General features: G+C 50.9%; 1 protein-coding gene across 2 annotated transcripts in view; it reads right to left on the reverse strand.

Annotated features, from left to right (window-relative positions):
• The window catches only part of EPHB3 (EPH receptor B3), a 44,764-nt gene that overhangs the window by 9,056 nt on the left and 18,466 nt on the right, over nucleotides 1–17,242 (reverse strand). For both annotated transcript variants that reach the window (XM_074963477.1, XM_074963476.1), the window contains exons 2-3: nucleotides 13,975–14,039; nucleotides 12,825–13,497 (exon numbers count right to left, since the gene is read on the reverse strand). In XM_074963477.1, the coding sequence (XP_074819578.1) occupies nucleotides 12,825–13,497; nucleotides 13,975–14,031 (730 nt within the window). In that variant the 5' untranslated portion in view covers nucleotides 14,032–14,039. The remainder of the gene's footprint in view (nucleotides 1–12,824; nucleotides 13,498–13,974; nucleotides 14,040–17,242) is intronic.

Genomic DNA, 17,242 nt, shown 5'->3' on the forward strand with positions numbered 1-17,242 from the left:
TTCCCCAGCCAGTTTAAAGTTGTTTGTCAAGTAAGGTTAAGCCGTTCTCCTAGACGTTTTGCTAAACAGCTGCCTCTGCTGGGCTGCCCACGTCTGAAAACCCTCCCGATTCTCATCACAGCCCCTCACTGAGCAAAAGGCCTGGATCCCAGGCCTGGTTTGAACAATGGAGCGTTTAGCCCTAACAAGGGCTCTGTGAAAAGACGATCCCAGCACTTGAACCCGAAGGAGCCCAGTGGTGGCGAAGTGCCATGAAACTAACTAACCCAGGTCTCACACCGTCTCATTCACCCCTGCAGCGTGGCTGATCCTGTCCCACGAGAAGGCAGGTCTCTCTCCAGGACCCTTCCTGAGCTACCAAATATCAACAGCACTAACAAGGCCACAAAATAAGTTCGACCTCAGCCCACTGAAATGCTGGAAATTCATAGTTACAGCTGAAAATCTCTGCAGACAGCCCCCTGCTATGCACTGGCATCATAGCTCATGGAGCATGTCAGTCACCCATCACTGAGCCACAAATGTGTCCCTCAATAGCCATGGGCTTCCCAAGAGCTCAGAGATACCCTCCCCTCCTGCCCCTCTCTAACCAGAGAGCCCTCCCCTCTCCACAGAAGACACGTTCAGAACCGTACCTCTCTTCCCATCCACCCGCTCACCCTGAGGTGTCAAACTGCCTTCAGTTATCACTGTTCATCTCCGGCAGCTCCATCTCAGCAGAGGAGCCTCCTGCTCTAGGCCTGCTACAACGCATCACCCACAAGATGAGAAGACTGAACCGCTCCATCTCTGGGGAGGCAAAAGCAGTTTCCGTTTACGAGGCATTTCCTACCACCCACAGTGGGAAGTTTTACAGCTGGGAACTGCAGCCTTGCACACAGGGTGTGGGGCATTTCGTAATCACACAATGGCTTGTTTTTATACACTTGCCCATCCAATCCTCCAGATTTACTACAGACACTAATTTCTTTCAGCAGCCATCAGCACAAAGCAGACACCTGGGAACTAATACCAACGTCTTTCCTAAGTTCACGCCACATTGCACCTTCATCCTCATTGCTGCTGCCGAAGAAAGATGGCCCAGCACCACAACCATTGACCCTTGATGCTGTAGTAGGGTCTCACGAGCGCAGAGATTCAGATCCAGAGCCACCGTCTCCCTCTCTTGGTCTTCAAATCACCCCACTTTGTGCCTCACAAATGCTGCAGAGTCTTGTAGACCTACAGGTCCAACAATCACAGGCTCGCAGACAAAACGGAGTTTTCCACTGAGAACTCCCTACACTAACCAATACTCCACATGACATCAGGGCCTGCACCTCTACCCGAACCACTCCACACCAGGGACAGTAAGGACAACCCCAGCTTCACCCACAGCAACTGTGGCTCTCGCAAGTCAGTGCATGTGTAGCCACAATGCACTGAATCGGACATGAACGTTTCTTCCCTTTGTTAAGCTCTGAAATAAACGAACGGAACAGAAGTGTTTGTTGTACTGTTTTTTAATTGCATACTGGGTCACCCCCCACTGTTGTTGGTATCCAATACAAACATCTATTTTTGGTAAACAATTCATCTTTGTTACTTCACAATATATGCCGCCGAATGCCTAGCGCTACTGAAAGTGCCCACTGCTGGTTATTGTACAAGGCGACAGAACTCACAAGATCAGGGCCTAACAAGGGTAACAGTTGTAAACGTACAGCAAGCACCACAAGACTAAGAGCTACATTAACAGCCAGTGCGATATTCGCAGATGCGCATCAAGCAGCCCCCAATTCCTAACAGCCCCCAAAGCTCCAGGGCCAGATACAGCACAGTCCATCACATCCCATTACTGCGGCTGACTGTTAAAGCGCTCTTTCAAGGCCTCCCTCAACCACAAAGCTCCTTGTTGAGCTCTTCCAATAGCCCTTGTGTCTGGCTGTTCCCACTCAGCACAGAGCTGCTCCACCTTCGCCCTCCACCCCAGAGCCAACTTTTCTCCCTTTGCTTCACAGATATTATGCAGGACACAGCAGGCAGCTATAACCATTGGGATATATTGGGGTCCAATCTTGTGAGTAAACAGCACCCGCATCCCTTCCATCGACCAAAAGCACATTCAACAGTCACTCTGCGCTGGCTGAGCTGACAGTTGCCTCTTTCTTTGGTGCTGACAAGGTGGCATTTCAACATCGTCAACACTGATGTCAGGGAAGCATCCCCCGTGATCCACTAACCAGAGAAAAGTAGCCCTTTCTGTTGGATGTACTCTGTGGCAAGGTGGGTTGGTGTTAACTTAGGGAGATGTGTGTCATCTATCATTCAACTGCAGTTTGGGAACCACATTGCTACAAATCCATCCACTGTGTCCTGCACGTTGCCAAGAGTCACGGCTCTGCATAGCCGGACAATCCCTGACAGGTGTTTGTCTGACCTGCTCTTAAAAATCTCCAGTGATGGAGATTTCATAACCTCCCTTGGCAATTTATTCCAGTGCTTAACCACCCTGACAGTTAGGAATTTTTTCCTAATGTCCAACCTAAACCTCCCTTTCTGCAATTTAAGTCCATTGCTTCTTGTCCTGTCCTCAAAGGTTAAGAAGAACAATTTATCTCCCTCCTCCTTGCAACAACCTTTTATGTACTTGAAAACTGTTATGTCCCCTCTCAGTCTTCTCTTCTCCAGACTAAACAAACCCATTTTTTTTCAATCTTCCCTCGAAAGTCACGTTTTCTAGACAGGTAATCATTTGTGTTGCTGTTCTCTGGACTTTCTCTAATTTGTCCACATCCTTCCTGAAACGTGGCACCCAGAACCAGACAAAATATTCTAGTTGAGGCCCAATCAGTGCAGAGTGGAAGAATTACTTCTCATGGCTTGCTTACAACACTCCTGCTAATATGTCCCAGAATGATGTTCGCTTTTTTTTGCAACAGTGTTACACTGTTGACTCATATTTAGCTTGTGGTCCACTATGACCCCCAGCAGTCTGTCCTCCACAGAATCATCTTGTCCCCCGCTGCTGTGGTTCTTCGTGCAGCTCTGCAAATACCGGAGGATCGTGTACCCTGCGTTTGCAATGCTCATGAAAGCAATGCAGAGCTGGGCAGACTCCATGCTTCTGTCAGAAGCAGCAGACAGCAAGGAGCACCGTATGGCTTTGTGGGATTTTAATAAAAGGCACAAAAATTATGGGATATGGGTGGCGTTACTGGATGGAGAAAGTTACATGATGGGACCTTGACCCTTTGCTCCCAGTCACGCCTGTGACACTCATTTCTGCCCCACGAGGCATTGCCAAATTTTCCCAAAAGACAGTGCACTGGACAATGGCAAGTTGCATGCGGTGATACCTCCTTGTGGCGTACTGCATGGTGCACTAACACAAGCATTCCTGGTGAGTACACGCAAGGAGTCGAGCATGCACACGCACAAGCGATCTACGAAGGGCAGTAGGTTTATGCTGACGTAACACGAGTTGACCAAAGCTGGCAGCGTAGACATGGCCTCAGCCAGTAGTTACGTCACTGGAAGGAAAGCTACTTACTGCAACGGTTCTCCAAGCGTATTGTCTCTACAGACCCTCCCTGGAGGGGCCGCATGCTCTGCCACACACACCACCAGGCAAAGCAGAAAAGCTGTTAGGGGCTAGAACACCAGGGTATGGGAGACCAACACCTAGCCACTGCTTAGCTCCTCTCCCTCCCATGGAAACACCACTGAAAACTCTACTGCAGAGGGGAGGAGGGCAGGTCAGTGCGGATCTACAGAAGTGATACTTACTAGTGAGCGCGCAACCTTTCTTTCTCCTTCACTGCACTGTCTTTGCAGTTCCCCACCCTAAGAGACAATGAAGCAGCAGAAACCCTCAGGAAAAAGCCTAGTGCTACTGATTAAGAGCCTTATGCATTACGCTGATTTGGAAATCCAATCTAGACTCAGCAAAGCAAATGCTTTTAAGTCTACCAGGAGGCTGGTTCACACTCTTACAGAGACAGTATGCAGGCAGGCTGCAGAAGCTGCTATCCCTCCATGTGACTGGGCTCCAAGTCCTTTAGACATGGAGGTTCCAGCTAAGTCAGGGGTGGGCAAACTTTTTGGCCCGAGGGCCACATCTGGGTATGGAAATTGTATGATGGGCCATGAATGCTCACAAAATTGGAGGTTGGGGTGTGGAAGGGGGAGAGGGCTTCGGCTGGGGGTGCAGGTTCTGGGGTGGGGCTGGGGATGCGGGCTTGGGGGTGCAGGATGGCGCTCCGGGCTGGGACCGAGGGGTTTGGAGGGCGGGAGGGGGATCAGGGCTGGGGCAAGGGGTTGGGTGCAGGAGGGGGTCAGGGATGCAAGCTCCGGGCTGCGCTTACCTCAAGCGGCTCCCAGAAGCAGCAGCATGTCCTCCCTCCGGCTCCTATGCGAAGGCACGGTCAGGTGACTCTCCATGCTGCCCCGTCCGCAGGCTCTGCCCCTGCAGCTCCCACTGGCAGTGGTAGCTGGCCAGTGGGAGCTGCGGGGGAAATGTGCGGAGCCCCCTGGCTACCCCTATGTGTAAGAGGTTAAGGGGGGACATGCTGCTGCTTGTGCCATGCGGAGCCCCGGACCCCACTCCCTGGCCGGAGCTCAAGGGCCAGATTAAAATGTCTGAGGGGCTGGACGCGGCCGCTGGGCTGTAGTTTGCCCACCCCTGAGCTAGGTCATACCACACCGATTACAGCGCTCAATCCATTGTGCTACTTTCTGAGCTGAAGTCACCAGGTCTTTGGGTCCCCTAACAGCCTGGTAGATTTAGAGTTTTACCATTTAGACTTTACCCTGGCTTTGCCCTACAAATCAGGAGATACTGGTATGTGGACGGGCTCAGATGAAAATCCAGGACCACCACTAGCCACGAATGGGGATGGTGTCTGCCATGTACACTTTTTCTTGAGGGAAAGTCCAGAGGGAGGGTCTGCAGCTCGCACTCACCTCGCCAATTCCACGGCCACTACCAAACCACACTTAAGTGAAAAATGGAGACAGCAGACACCCAAAGAAGCCTCTGTGTGTTTAGATAGCCAGGCTCACGTCTCGTATGGTTACAAACCGGTGGATACAAGTTCAGATTTAAGGAACCATACTATGAAGGGATGAGGAATAACTGAAGTCCCTTGGACACGTCAGGCTGAAATAGCTGCCATGTACACTTGACCTATGGCAAGAGAAGCCTGAGTCCACAAGGGGGACAGAAAATCCCAAACTGAGACAACAGGAGAAACTCCCTTAGTTTTCACAAGGCAGGAAACCCTGATGCTGCAAGTACAGCTTTACTGAGGCGATGAAGCTGTGGAGTTCTGGCTAGATCCCAAGTTGGACAGTACCCCGCCTCCCGACAGCCTCCTGCATGCTTGAGGGGACATGGCATTCTTTGCTTCCTGTTCTAAACGGTGTGCAACATTGCTGAGGGCCCAGAAGCAGCTGCATTTCAGTCGAGAGAAAAGTGATTTTTGTATCTGGTTTGTACCAGCACCCACTGTCCTGGGTCTGAACTGGTTAGCCTGGGTCTGTACTTATGGTGGAAGAATGTGCTTCCTTCCAAGCCCCATTCCCTCTTTTATTAATGTCCAATGCATACGAACGGCCATATTGGGTCAGACCAAAGGTCCATCTAGCCCAATATCCTGTTTGCTGACAGTGGCCAGTGCCAGATGCCCCAGAGAGACTGGACAGAACAGGTAATCATCAAGTGATCCATCCCCTGTCGCCCATTCCTAGATTCTGGCAAACAGAAGCTAGGGACACCATCCCTGCCCATCCTGGCTAAGAGCCATTGATGGACCTACCCTCCATGAATTTATCTAGCTCTTTTCTGAACCTTCTGATAGTCTTGGCCTTGACAACATTCTCTGGCAAAGAGTTCCACAGGTTCACTGTGCATTGTGGGAAGAAATACTTCCTTTTGGTTGTTTTAAACCTGCTGCCTATTAATTTCATTGGGTGCCCCCTCGCTCTTGTGTTATGAGGAGGCGTAAATAACACTTCCTTGTTTACTTTCTCCACACCAGTCATGATTTTATAGACCTCAATCATATCCCCCCTTAGTCGTCTCTTTTCCAAGCTGAAAATGCAGTAGCCAAGCCCCTGGTTAGACAGCAGTAAATGCATTGTCAACACTTATTTATTTTGCTTATTAAGTACTTTGGGATGAAAGGCACTTGAGTGTGAGACAATTAGTAACCGATTTGACTCATAGCATCACCTCCTCAACAAGTTTCAAGCCAGCAGGCCCGGGGAGGAGCAGAGAAGTACGGGCTCTAGCAGAGTCATGCTCCCATCCCGATACAGGAGTGCAACAGGTCTGCTTTACTCTACGGCCTCCGGAGCCTGGAAAAGAGCTGGCAGTGAGAGAAGCAGACTCATCCTTCTGGGGTTCTTGCTTCCCCTATCCAAGCTACTTATTACATGGCTCCGTCACTGTAGGATCCATTCTCCCCATTGTATTTATCCTGTTAGCACCCATGAGGCAGGGCATGGCTACGATCCCCACTGTACAGATGGGGGAACGGAGGCACAGTGAGGCTACGTGAACTCGCATAAGAAAATACAAAATCTGTGGCAGAGCAGGGACATGAACTCAGGTCTCCCATGTCCCCAGTTAGCACCCTAACCACTGAACTGTCCTTTCTCTGTGAGAAACTGCATGTGACAACCACAGTCTGGGCCAGTGCCCCAGGGATTGAACCAGAGCTCTCCAAGGATGGAAGCATGTGTCTTTACAGCTTGGGCTAAAGAGCCAGCATCCCCTGACCCTCCCGACAGGAGCTGACATTTCTGTAAGTGCTTTTCAGGCTGAAGAATCCCCAGAAGACTCCTGACACACAGATCACGTCTGTCAGAACTGAGATGCAGCCACCTCTAGGGGGAACGTGGCAGCCATTTAACAGTCACAGCACAACTGGAAGTAGGAGAGGAAGTGAAGCAGAATCCCTGTCTAAAAATAATAATAAAAAAATCAAGCTAGTAGAACTCAGGGAGGGGGACAGGCTGGCAGAAAGTAGTTCCTCACTCTGGACTTTCGCCAGGACTCCAGGGATGACGCTGCCACAGGATGACACCACAAGAAGTTAGGATTTCGGTTTCGCATCTGGCCTGCAAGTCAACAACTCCTCCAGCGACACAGCACCTATTGCATCAAGGGGAGCACCAGCTCAGAGGGCCACCTGCCAAAACACCACTTCCTGCAGCACCCGGGGTTTTCGGTAGAGATCTCTGCCATCCAAGTATTGACTCAGCCCAACCATGCTTAGCCTCTGGAGTCAGACAGAATGACAACACCAGGTGGTCTGGTTGCAGAAAGCTTCTCTTTCAAAAACAAAGCCCCACCCCAGTGAATAAGGGCCATGGGAGGGAGCTAAAACACACTGAAATAAATCATCCCAACATCACACACCATGACTCACCATGTACAGGGCCTGTGATTACCGCACTGGATGTGGGCAAGGAGAAGGGAATCTCCCCCCCGCCGATACACATTGAACTCGATATTCTGAGGTCCCCTCCCTCTGCAGGGATGAGGGAGGGTTGTCCCGACAGCATGAAAATTCAAAACTGCATGGTACAGGGTACTTTACTGTCCAGATCATTAGACCAGCTGTTACTCTCCACCCCAGCACCAACTCCTGTAGGACTCTCTGCTCCCTCTTAGGGGCGGATAATAGCCTCGAATTATACCGTTTAAGGGCTGAGACAGTTTTCTATCCACACTACAGTATTCTAACCCAGACAGCGTCTTTCCAATTTCTCTATTCCTTTCCCTTGCAGGACGAAAGCAAAAGCCTCACGAGTCTAGATAAATTAAACCCATCACATCCCTTTGTGCCCGGTCAACCCTGTCATTTTGTTAAAGGCCGCAATCAGGTTTGCCTGGGACAATCTGTGCTTCATGAACCTGCGCGGTTCACGCACATTACTCTTTCATAAGTGCCCACAGATGGATTAGCGTCACAGTAGCACCGTTCCAGCTGCGGCTCAGGTGACCACACTCATTCTAAACCTCTATTTTCAAGGCACTTCATTTCAAGAAAAATTACCCTTTAGGCTGAACTTTCTCATGCTGGTTCAGTCCAAAAGTGGTGCGTTGCAGGGGGTACAGGCTGGAGTAATCTAGAAAAAGCCTTTGGGTGTTTGAATGATGCCCAAATAAAGTGTAAAACCAAATCTAAAAAGGAGAATTTAATTTTAATTTTTTTACTCAAATCACAAGAGTATGAATTTACGGGGCACTGATGGGTCAGAAATAATATTTAAGAGTCAGATTTCCTTAACTATGTTGCAAGTAACAGATTTTTAAAATTCTAGCTTACTTCTCTTGCTGCCTTGGAATCTGCCACCTCTTCTTTTAATTATCTAAATAATTAGTTTCACTTCCTGGTTTTCATGCACTAACTCAGTGTTGCAACGTGGGGCTGAAAATAATTGGCAAATGTTATGATTAGTAGGCAGTTTTTTAAAAAGTCATGGTAACATATCCATTAGTCATTGGTTGCAAAAAGTTTTCTTCTACAAAGTCCAGACTTTGGCCCCAATTTGACCCAACGGCATCCCTTGAAAAAGCTCAAATTTAGTACACAGGCTTTGAAGGAACACGTGCTTTGCTGAGTTTGGAAGAGAGCTGGTTGAGGAATAAATTCAGGAGTGAGAACAGCATAGCACGCATGCTCTGGGCGTGCTCTCTCTCGGCATTTAAGCGATTAGACATTCACATATTATTGAACTATGCAACCATTTCTCTAGTCTAACAAAAGAGAAGGAAATGTACACAAAGCCCATTGTTCCTGTAACACGATAGCTCTGATTTTATGTGCACAGAAATCAGGGAAGCTGGGCTGCTTTCTAGGCAGTGGATTACTTTGAATATATTGCCTCCAATCTTGTCTCAGATGATCATGTGAGCAGGTATGTTGAAAGCCATGGGGAAGGGGTGTGTTGCCAATGAGACTTCAAACAGACATCTCTAGAGATCCCATCAGTCTGATGTGATGGACACCAGGCATGAAGGAATCTGGATAAACTGTCCCCTACAAGAGGGTTTTGGTTGGCTGGTTGGTTGGTTGGGGGGGGGGGGGGGGATGTCAGAAGCAAAGATACTACGCATTCTGTGTCGATCCCTCGAAGACAAGCGTCTGACACAGTGCTAGTGCTAGCCCATGGGGGCGCCCTAAGCAGGAATATTTGCCCCCCCCCATACTAATAATTAATAGGAGCCCCCTTTGAGCTGCCCAGGGCCCTAAGCAATTGTTTAGTCTGCTTATGTCTAGCGCTGGCTCTGGTCTGACATGACCTGCACCTGGAAGAAAAAACTCCAGTGGGCGATTTCACCCTAACATTGTCCCATCCAAAGTAGGAATGGTCTGTTTTTAAAGAAAGAGACACAGTAAACAAACGAAAGGTGGCATAGCAGTTTGCTGAGGCAATGCAAGGAGGGCACGAGTACATTGCAAAAAAAATAATCACCTGGAGCAGCAAGTCTCAGAGCCCGGGTCAAGCCAGCTTGGGCTAAAAATAGCAGCGTAGACGTTTGGCCTTGGGCTGGCTGGAGCCTGGGCTCTGACATGGCAGCGAGGGGGGTGGGTTTCGGAGCCCAGGCACCTGCTCACGCATCCACACTGCTAGGTTTAGCCTGGCAGCATGAGCCCGAGTCAGTTGACTCGGGCTCAGACTCATTGCCACTGGGTGGGTTTGGGGTTTTTTTGTGTGGTGTTGTTGGTTTTTGGGGTTTTTTTTTTTTTTTTTTTTTTTTTGCAGTGCAGGTGATGCACATGAAGTGACACAAAGTAGATGTGGAGTGCACATGCTCACAGTGCAGCTGGCCTGGGACCCTGTGGAAATTAGCAACCATTTGGGGGTGGGGGAGAAGATGGCACATCCCTTTGAGGAACTCAGCATTTGAGCCCAAAGCATCGAAAAGACAGCAAATCCTCCCCTACCCCCGCAACATTCCTCCTCATTCAGTGATCCAAAGGAGTCCAGAGAAGCTGGGTGGGGTTGGCGGAGCTGCAGAGACAACGTAATCCAAAAACCATAGCCAAGGGTCCGCAACCTTTCTCCCTCCCGAGAGAGCTGCCTCTGGAAATCCCCATTCTGGGGAGAGCGGCAAGCAGTGCAACCCCCCCGCCGAAAGAGCTGTGTGCTAATGACATAAGGACAACGCGCCCGAGAACGAGACGGCAAATCAATGCTGTGGAAACGTAGCGTTCAAAGCATGCCAAAGACCACGACACTGCCTTCCGCCTGGCGGAATGAGCCCTCGACCCCCGAGGGAGCAGGATGCTAGCTTTGTCTAACCGGTCTGAATACAGAAATCTAATCCTGCCGCGTGGAGAGGAGGATCTCTTCAAAAGCCACAGGAAGTCTGCAGTGGGGTGGATTTGCAGCAGGTTTTCCCATCTCAGCAGTAACTAAGGATTCGCTTTTTTTTTCCAATTAAAATGTGATTCCTGGCCCTTATAGGCACTTTTCCCCCAGAGATCACAAAGCGTTTTACAAAGGACGGTAAATAACATTGACCTTAAAACTCTCTGGGGCAAGTGCCATTTCTACCTCTGTCTGAATAGTGCTCGGCACAATGGGGGCCACAAATGTGATTAGAACCCCTGGGTGCTATGCAACAAACAACATCCCCATTTTATGACTAGGAAAGGGAGGCAGAGAGGAGTGGAATGAGCTGACAAGGTCCCCGTCTCTATAAAATCCATCTTAGACAGGTTAGGTTTGCATGCGAATGGGCACACACATGTACCAAACCTTGTACTATTTTCAAAGGATGACAGAAGACCCCTCCCTTGCACAAGGGCATGGAAGGCAGCGAAAACAGCCACTTACTTTTTGGTTGTATCCCAGGACAATCCTTAACTCACTAACAACAGAAGAACTTTAAAATGACTGGTAAAGGGATAAGAAAATGGAGCGACTTCTCTAGGTTCTCCAAATCCTTAAGCTGCTTTTGTTTATGGACACGTGACCATTTAGCGAAAGATCTTCTATTCCACAAGCAAAACGTGATTTCCCCAGAGAAATGCAAGGGTTCCCCTTTTAATAACCCAGCAACTAGTGCATCACATGGAGATTTTTAGGTCTAAGGAGCTTTCCTTACTGATGAGGAAAGAGGTCTGGGCAAGAAGAAAGGGGTTGCCATGGACAAGGCTAACAGAACTGAGATCACTTCTTGATCAATTTTTGTTGAAAGAAGGAGATGGGGAACGAAAGATGCATCCTCTTTCCCAATGTAACGATCATTTAACACAAAGTTGGAACCCCTGATGCACCGGAGTGGACAGATACTATTCTGACTCATTTGGCAAAAAGGGAGTTTTCTTTAGTCTCCATGAAAACTACTCATGTTGATCTGACTTATCTGCTAGTGAGTTTTTCCCTCCTGCCCCAGAAGGCAAGCTGAAAGCATTACCAGAAGCCCCATCCCTCATTATGACTCCAGGATCTCCCTGGCTGTTCAGGTAAGTCACTGCTGCAGAGCACTGCTCCTTCGAACCTCTATTGCCTTTTCTCTGATCAGAGAAACAAAGGCACAGACACAAGTAAGGTAAAGTCTTAGCCCCAGCAGCTTCCTGTACAACATGAATTGTCTGAGTATTGCTGGGCAGGGCCTCTGTCTCACAATCTAGTCTCCGAGACCACCTACTAGAAACCCCGCCACCTCCTGGAAGAATCCAGGAGAGACCCTATCAACGTTCGAATCTGAGCAACACCACAGCCAGTTTCCCCATGCTCACTCTTGACCTTAGGGTTAAGAAGAGAGAACCAAATGAATCACACCCTTATAAGTACAGGCTCTTAGAAGTCAGTTCTCTAAATATGGATACCCCTGCAGGCTCTGATGGTGACAGTTGGCTGCCACCACTGCCAGACGCTCTCCCAACACCCTCACTCCTGCAGTTTGCCCTATGGGCACTACTCTGTACAAACCAAGGTAGCCTTCCTAGTTGAACCCATGTTATTTTCTGCTTTACTGACACATGGAAGCGAGTGTCCTAAACGGCTGTGGGTCCTGAATAATCTTGAGAATTTAACCAAAGGATTATACTGCCCAGAGACGTAGTATGGCGCAGACACCTCTCTAGCCTCCCTCTCCAAGAGATACAGGACCTCACCCCATAGCTGCCTAGTGCAAGGAAGACTTGAAGTGGGATAGGATGGGGACTGGGTTCTGGCATGACCTCATACTGCGTATCCCATTCAGTAAGCGGCAGGACCCACTGGTCCCAAGGTTCCCTGTTAGGCCTGTAAATAGGGACATCAGGAGCTGAAATCAGAAGGGGTTCCAGTTCCTCCAGCAAAACTGGAGCCCCACAATGGCATGCGGTGCTCGCCCTGATGCCAAGGAAAGGACCAGGAGGTGGCAGGCCTGGGCCATAGCTCCCAGCTGCTGGAAGGCACCGAGTGCTAGCGAGTGCACTACAGCTGATGTTAACTAGGTATCATCGGTGTGAGCTTTCATGTTTCGAACACCATCAGGCACCCAGGTGGAGACCCAGAAGTACAGATGGTCATTAAACTGAATCACAGAGGATCAAACTCCAATATCCAGGTGTCACGGAGTCCCTGGGAGATGCTGTGGAAATGCTCCCTGCGAAGCCAGTCAGGACTCTGGGGAAGTCCCCTTTCTGTGAGCAGCCTGTCTTCAGGACACACAGCTCACACGGCTTCCACCTTCCTAGGTCTGACCTCGGAGCATTCAGCATCCTCTACCCCTCCGTGCACTTCCCACAGCGAGTCCGCTCAGGCATACCTTAGACACATACCTTACTCCAGAGGAAGAGAACATGTTATGGGCCATCTAGCCACGTGCTTACCTTGGCACTGAGTATCTTTCATGGCAGGCTCATATCCAGCAGCGCATGTGCAGGCTCCAACTGGTACCATCCACTCCCCATCTCCATTACAGTACAGCTTCAGGGGCACAGACACTTCCACTGCATTGGGGATGCAGGTCCCAGGGGCAATGACCAGAGAAGTGGGCTCGGCCCCAGTTAAGGTCTCCGGAAAAACAGCAAAGCCAGCAATGGTGTTGGAGCATTTCTTATAGAAAGCGCGGACAGAGATGAGAGACATACAGGCACCCAGGTCCTGGAAGGCCAGGTAAAAACCATTCTTGGAGAGAGGCCCAAAGCTGCGCACCTTGGTGTTCACACGGCCAGACTCCAGCTTGGAGAAACTCTCATCGGGGGCAATTGTATCCACTTTGATGTAGGGGTTTTCCATCCAGAAGGGGCTAGAGGCAGAGGCAGAATCTGTATCCGACTCGTAATAGAAGAGATTGAAGGTCTCTTTGCAGGAGCCCGGGATGTTGGGGATGCTGTTACAGTCCCGTACAGTGAATTTCAGCTCCACGTAGACTCGCTGGACGTCCTGGCGCTGGATGAACTGAGTACGAAGCCAGTTGTTCTGATTGGCCTCCCGCACATTGCACACCTGGTATGTTCGGATGGGGTTCATGGCCTCATCGTAACCACTGACTTCCTCCCACTGCAATGGAGAGAGATTGGCAGGTTAGCCACTGGGATGGGCAGACCGGAATGCTTCAGAACATGGCCCCACCCCCATAACAAACTAACCGAAACCACATTGCATAAACCAGACACGTGATTACCCCCAAAAGCACCAACACACGCACACAGTCAGTATGAACCGAGGTACCCATATGGTCCGTCCCTGCCCTGCTCTCTCCTGGCCCTACTCCCCTCGTCACACTGAAGCCTGTGAGAACTTGACTCTTCTCTGTGCAATGCCATGCACTTGCAACTCCCATAGTAATGAAGCAGAGAGCTATGAGCTGGTCTGGGGAACAGGGGTGATTTCACAAGGCACACAGCGGGCACAGGAGGGAACCCAAAGGGTGCCCTTGTCTCGTGAAGCGTCCCAGTTCGGAACAGATCAAGACCTGCACCTCAACCTGGAATCGGGAGCCCTGCGTAGGCCCTGAGAGGAGGACCCGAGTCTTACCCCGGTCTCTGGATGAGCCGTCCACGCCAACTCGGATGTCACCCACTTCGTATCCATCAGGGTTTCTGAAGGAAAAATGGAATTGAGAGACAAGTCAGGGTTTGGGAAAGAAACAGGAAGGAAATCTTTCAAAACATTTGCAGAGCTGCTCAGCTTGGGGGGCGCGAGGGAGAGGGGCAGAGTCAGACGGACTCCGGATTGCCTCCAGTCAAGGGGAGAGGAAAGATCCCATCAGGAGAATTGCTAAAGGAGCAGAGCCACCAACGAAATAGCAGGGAGGGGAATGTGGACAGCAAGCAAGAGCAGCCATCTTCCTTTCAGCAACCTATCACTGAGCCCCGCTTGTTGGGCATCCACACAACCTCCTCCCCCCAAATACCTCCCTTGCTGTGAGTGTCTGCCAGCAGGGGAACAGCCCTCCCACCCCAGCACTGATGTCTTTGCTGCGGCTGAGGCTGAAAACGCCCGTTCCCATGACAGGGCGGTGCAGGCCAGGCAGGTTTCTCCAGCGGGGAAGGGATGGCAGGCTGCTCTCCCAAGCTGCCCCACATCACTCATTTCACAAGAGGCGAGAAGAATTTGACCGTCTGGCCGACATTCCAGGAGCGGATTACAAGCCAAACCTCCCCGTCAGCATTCCCCCGAGAGCCCCAGCCCCAGCCGTGGGGGGGAGCGAGAAGCCAGTCTGAGGAGAGCTGGAACTGCAGCCAGCTGGGCCTAATCCCAGGCTAGGCCAGGCAGCCCTACCGAACCTGAGCAAACTACAGTGGAAGAGTCCTGGCTGGCAGCAAACTGTCTCAATCCTGGTCTTAAAGAATTGCTAGGGGTCACGGCTGGGGTTGAGGGGGGGTGTCAGAGGCCTGGAGGCACATGACACCCCCCATTTCCTCCACCACAACCAGCAGACAATCTCAATACCATGCCAAGTGCCAGCACTGCCTAGCGAAACGGGTCTTTGCTCGTGACCAACACAGGCTAGCTCCTGCCCCCAGTTACCCAGCACAAGCTCCCCAAACCCAGGGCCTTTCCCGAAGGCGCAAACGCAGACTCAGGTCAAAATGCCATTGCAGGGCAAAGAAATGCCCCTTCTGAACCGCACGTGGGTCTGTGCCCCCGCCAAATCTGTCCCACAGGCAGCCTCCACCTCAGACTGCCCCCACTCTTGGCACACTACTCACTGCACTCTGCCACTCTCAGGGAGCCTCTCTTCAGGACACAGTCCTGGACAACAGGCAGAGAGAAGAGTCTTTCCTCCATCCAGTTCACTTGTCCCCTTTCCCTTCAACCTCCCTTCTCCCCCCACCCCACTTTGTGCCCTTTAGCCAGGATGCCCTATAGGCCAACCCCCCACCTCCAACTCACGTCTAACACACACTTCCCAGGAGGCCTACGAATGCCAATCCCCCAGTGCAACTCCCTCAAACATGGCGACACTCAGCAGCTAGGAGCCCAGCACCACCGCTCAGTCCCCGGGCCATCCCACTCCTTCGCACGTGGTCTAATCGGCGAGCTCTGGAGCGCTCCTTTGCTCAGCATGGGTGGCGCTATCCAAACACGCTTTGTACGCAGGGAGTCAGAGCTCATCGGCCCAGCCTGCGAACAGGCATCTGGCGTCTCTTGGGGCATCACTCTAGTGAGGGCATTTCTCCTTCCCTGGCTGTGGGAAGTGCAGTGGCCCAGGGCCAAGGCATGAAACTTTCTCATCCTTCTGCCTCTCGCAACTGCCACGGAACCTTCCCCATCCATGAGCCATCTGCCTCTTACAGGAGATATACTCCAAAGCGGCTTTTCCTGCTGTAGCGTAGTCTGGATGCAGAGGCCACTGGGTCACTCTCAGGGTGTGGGCAAGTAGCTCCCCATCCCAAGCATTCACTAGTGCATCCCCATAGCCCCCTCCATGGTTCACATCCCTGTATCCCAGCAGCTCCCCGGGGCACAGCCAATGATGCTGGAACACTCACCACTATTCTTCCAATAAGATACAAGGAATCTACCCCAGGCCAGCAGAAATTGCCCCAACTGGGGACCCTTTAGAATAGGAAGTGAGAGGACTATCAGATGCCCCAGTGCTGGCCAGCAGGGACAGGAAGGTTACTGAGCAGTAACTGGAATTCTTCCCTCAGGGGCTTCTCTGCTTGAGATCCACCCGCAAGAGAACCTCAAAAGACCGGTACAACGAGTGAGGAAGGAAGAAGGAGGCTCTGCTAATGCACATCCTCAGGGAAACTCCATTCGCTGGTCAATCACCTTCCTCTTCATGACTTGCCTCAGCAGAATCCCAATCTTGGAGACTAAGCAGGGGGAGGATGGGGATTAGAGGAGATGCGATTAATACCATAGCCCTGGTCGAGCCAGTGAGCTCTGGTATCAGGACCCCAGACTGGTCTCAAGAGCTCTGACAGCCCTCTCCACTAGAACAGTCTGGGCCGGTCTTCCCCATAGATTTTGCCACAGAGAGACAGAGGAGTCAATCTGTTTAGGGATCCTCAGCAGGGCCGGAACTGCTTGCTTTTGTGCCAAACACCAGGCATTTGGCATTCTCTGGAGAGGTAATTCCATTTCAAGACAGACTATGCGACTGATGCTTCATACTCATCCTGGTGCTTGCAACTCCAGATGTTTGCCAGGGAGCTCCTTTTCCCAGCCAAGTGAGTGGCGGAAGGAGGACACAGCGCGTGTTCTTCTGCGCCAAGATAATTCTGTGGGACAGATGCATTGAGACATCCTTACCCTCCAGTGCAGGGCAGTGTAACAATGCTGCTTTGCTTCTGACCAGCACAGAGGGAATCGCATTGCTCAAAGCTCAGGGCTACGTGTGAAGCCTCTTGGGCTTCTGTATCTGTGGGATGCGACTCCCCCAGCATGAATTGGAACTGTCCCCATTTTTAATTCTCTAACAGCTCCTGTAGGTCCCCTTCACTGAAGCAGTGTACGTGCGCACCCCCACCCGCCCACAGCAGGGAGTCCTGAACCTAAATTGACCTGGTGTGTAGAGGGAATTTAACAATGAAACAAGAGGCCACATTTCAGCCTTGGGGAAGCAACACACAAGGATCAGAGAGGCCTAGACACCAGATGAAGCACTGAACAAATTGCATTTATACCACCCTTGCTGTTAGGCCAAGTGAGTCTGGATCCAGATGTAGACCCTGACCCTGTTGTTGAAACATCAAGGGAAAGAGTGGAGGCTCCGCTGCCAGGAACGTAAGAGCCATGCTCCAGATCTGACCAGCCCAGTCAATGGCTATTAGACCCTGGGCTCTGCCCA

This window comes from Natator depressus, chromosome 9 (assembly GCF_965152275.1).
Source record: "Natator depressus isolate rNatDep1 chromosome 9, rNatDep2.hap1, whole genome shotgun sequence".
NCBI classification, from domain to species: Eukaryota; Metazoa; Chordata; order Testudines; family Cheloniidae; genus Natator; species Natator depressus.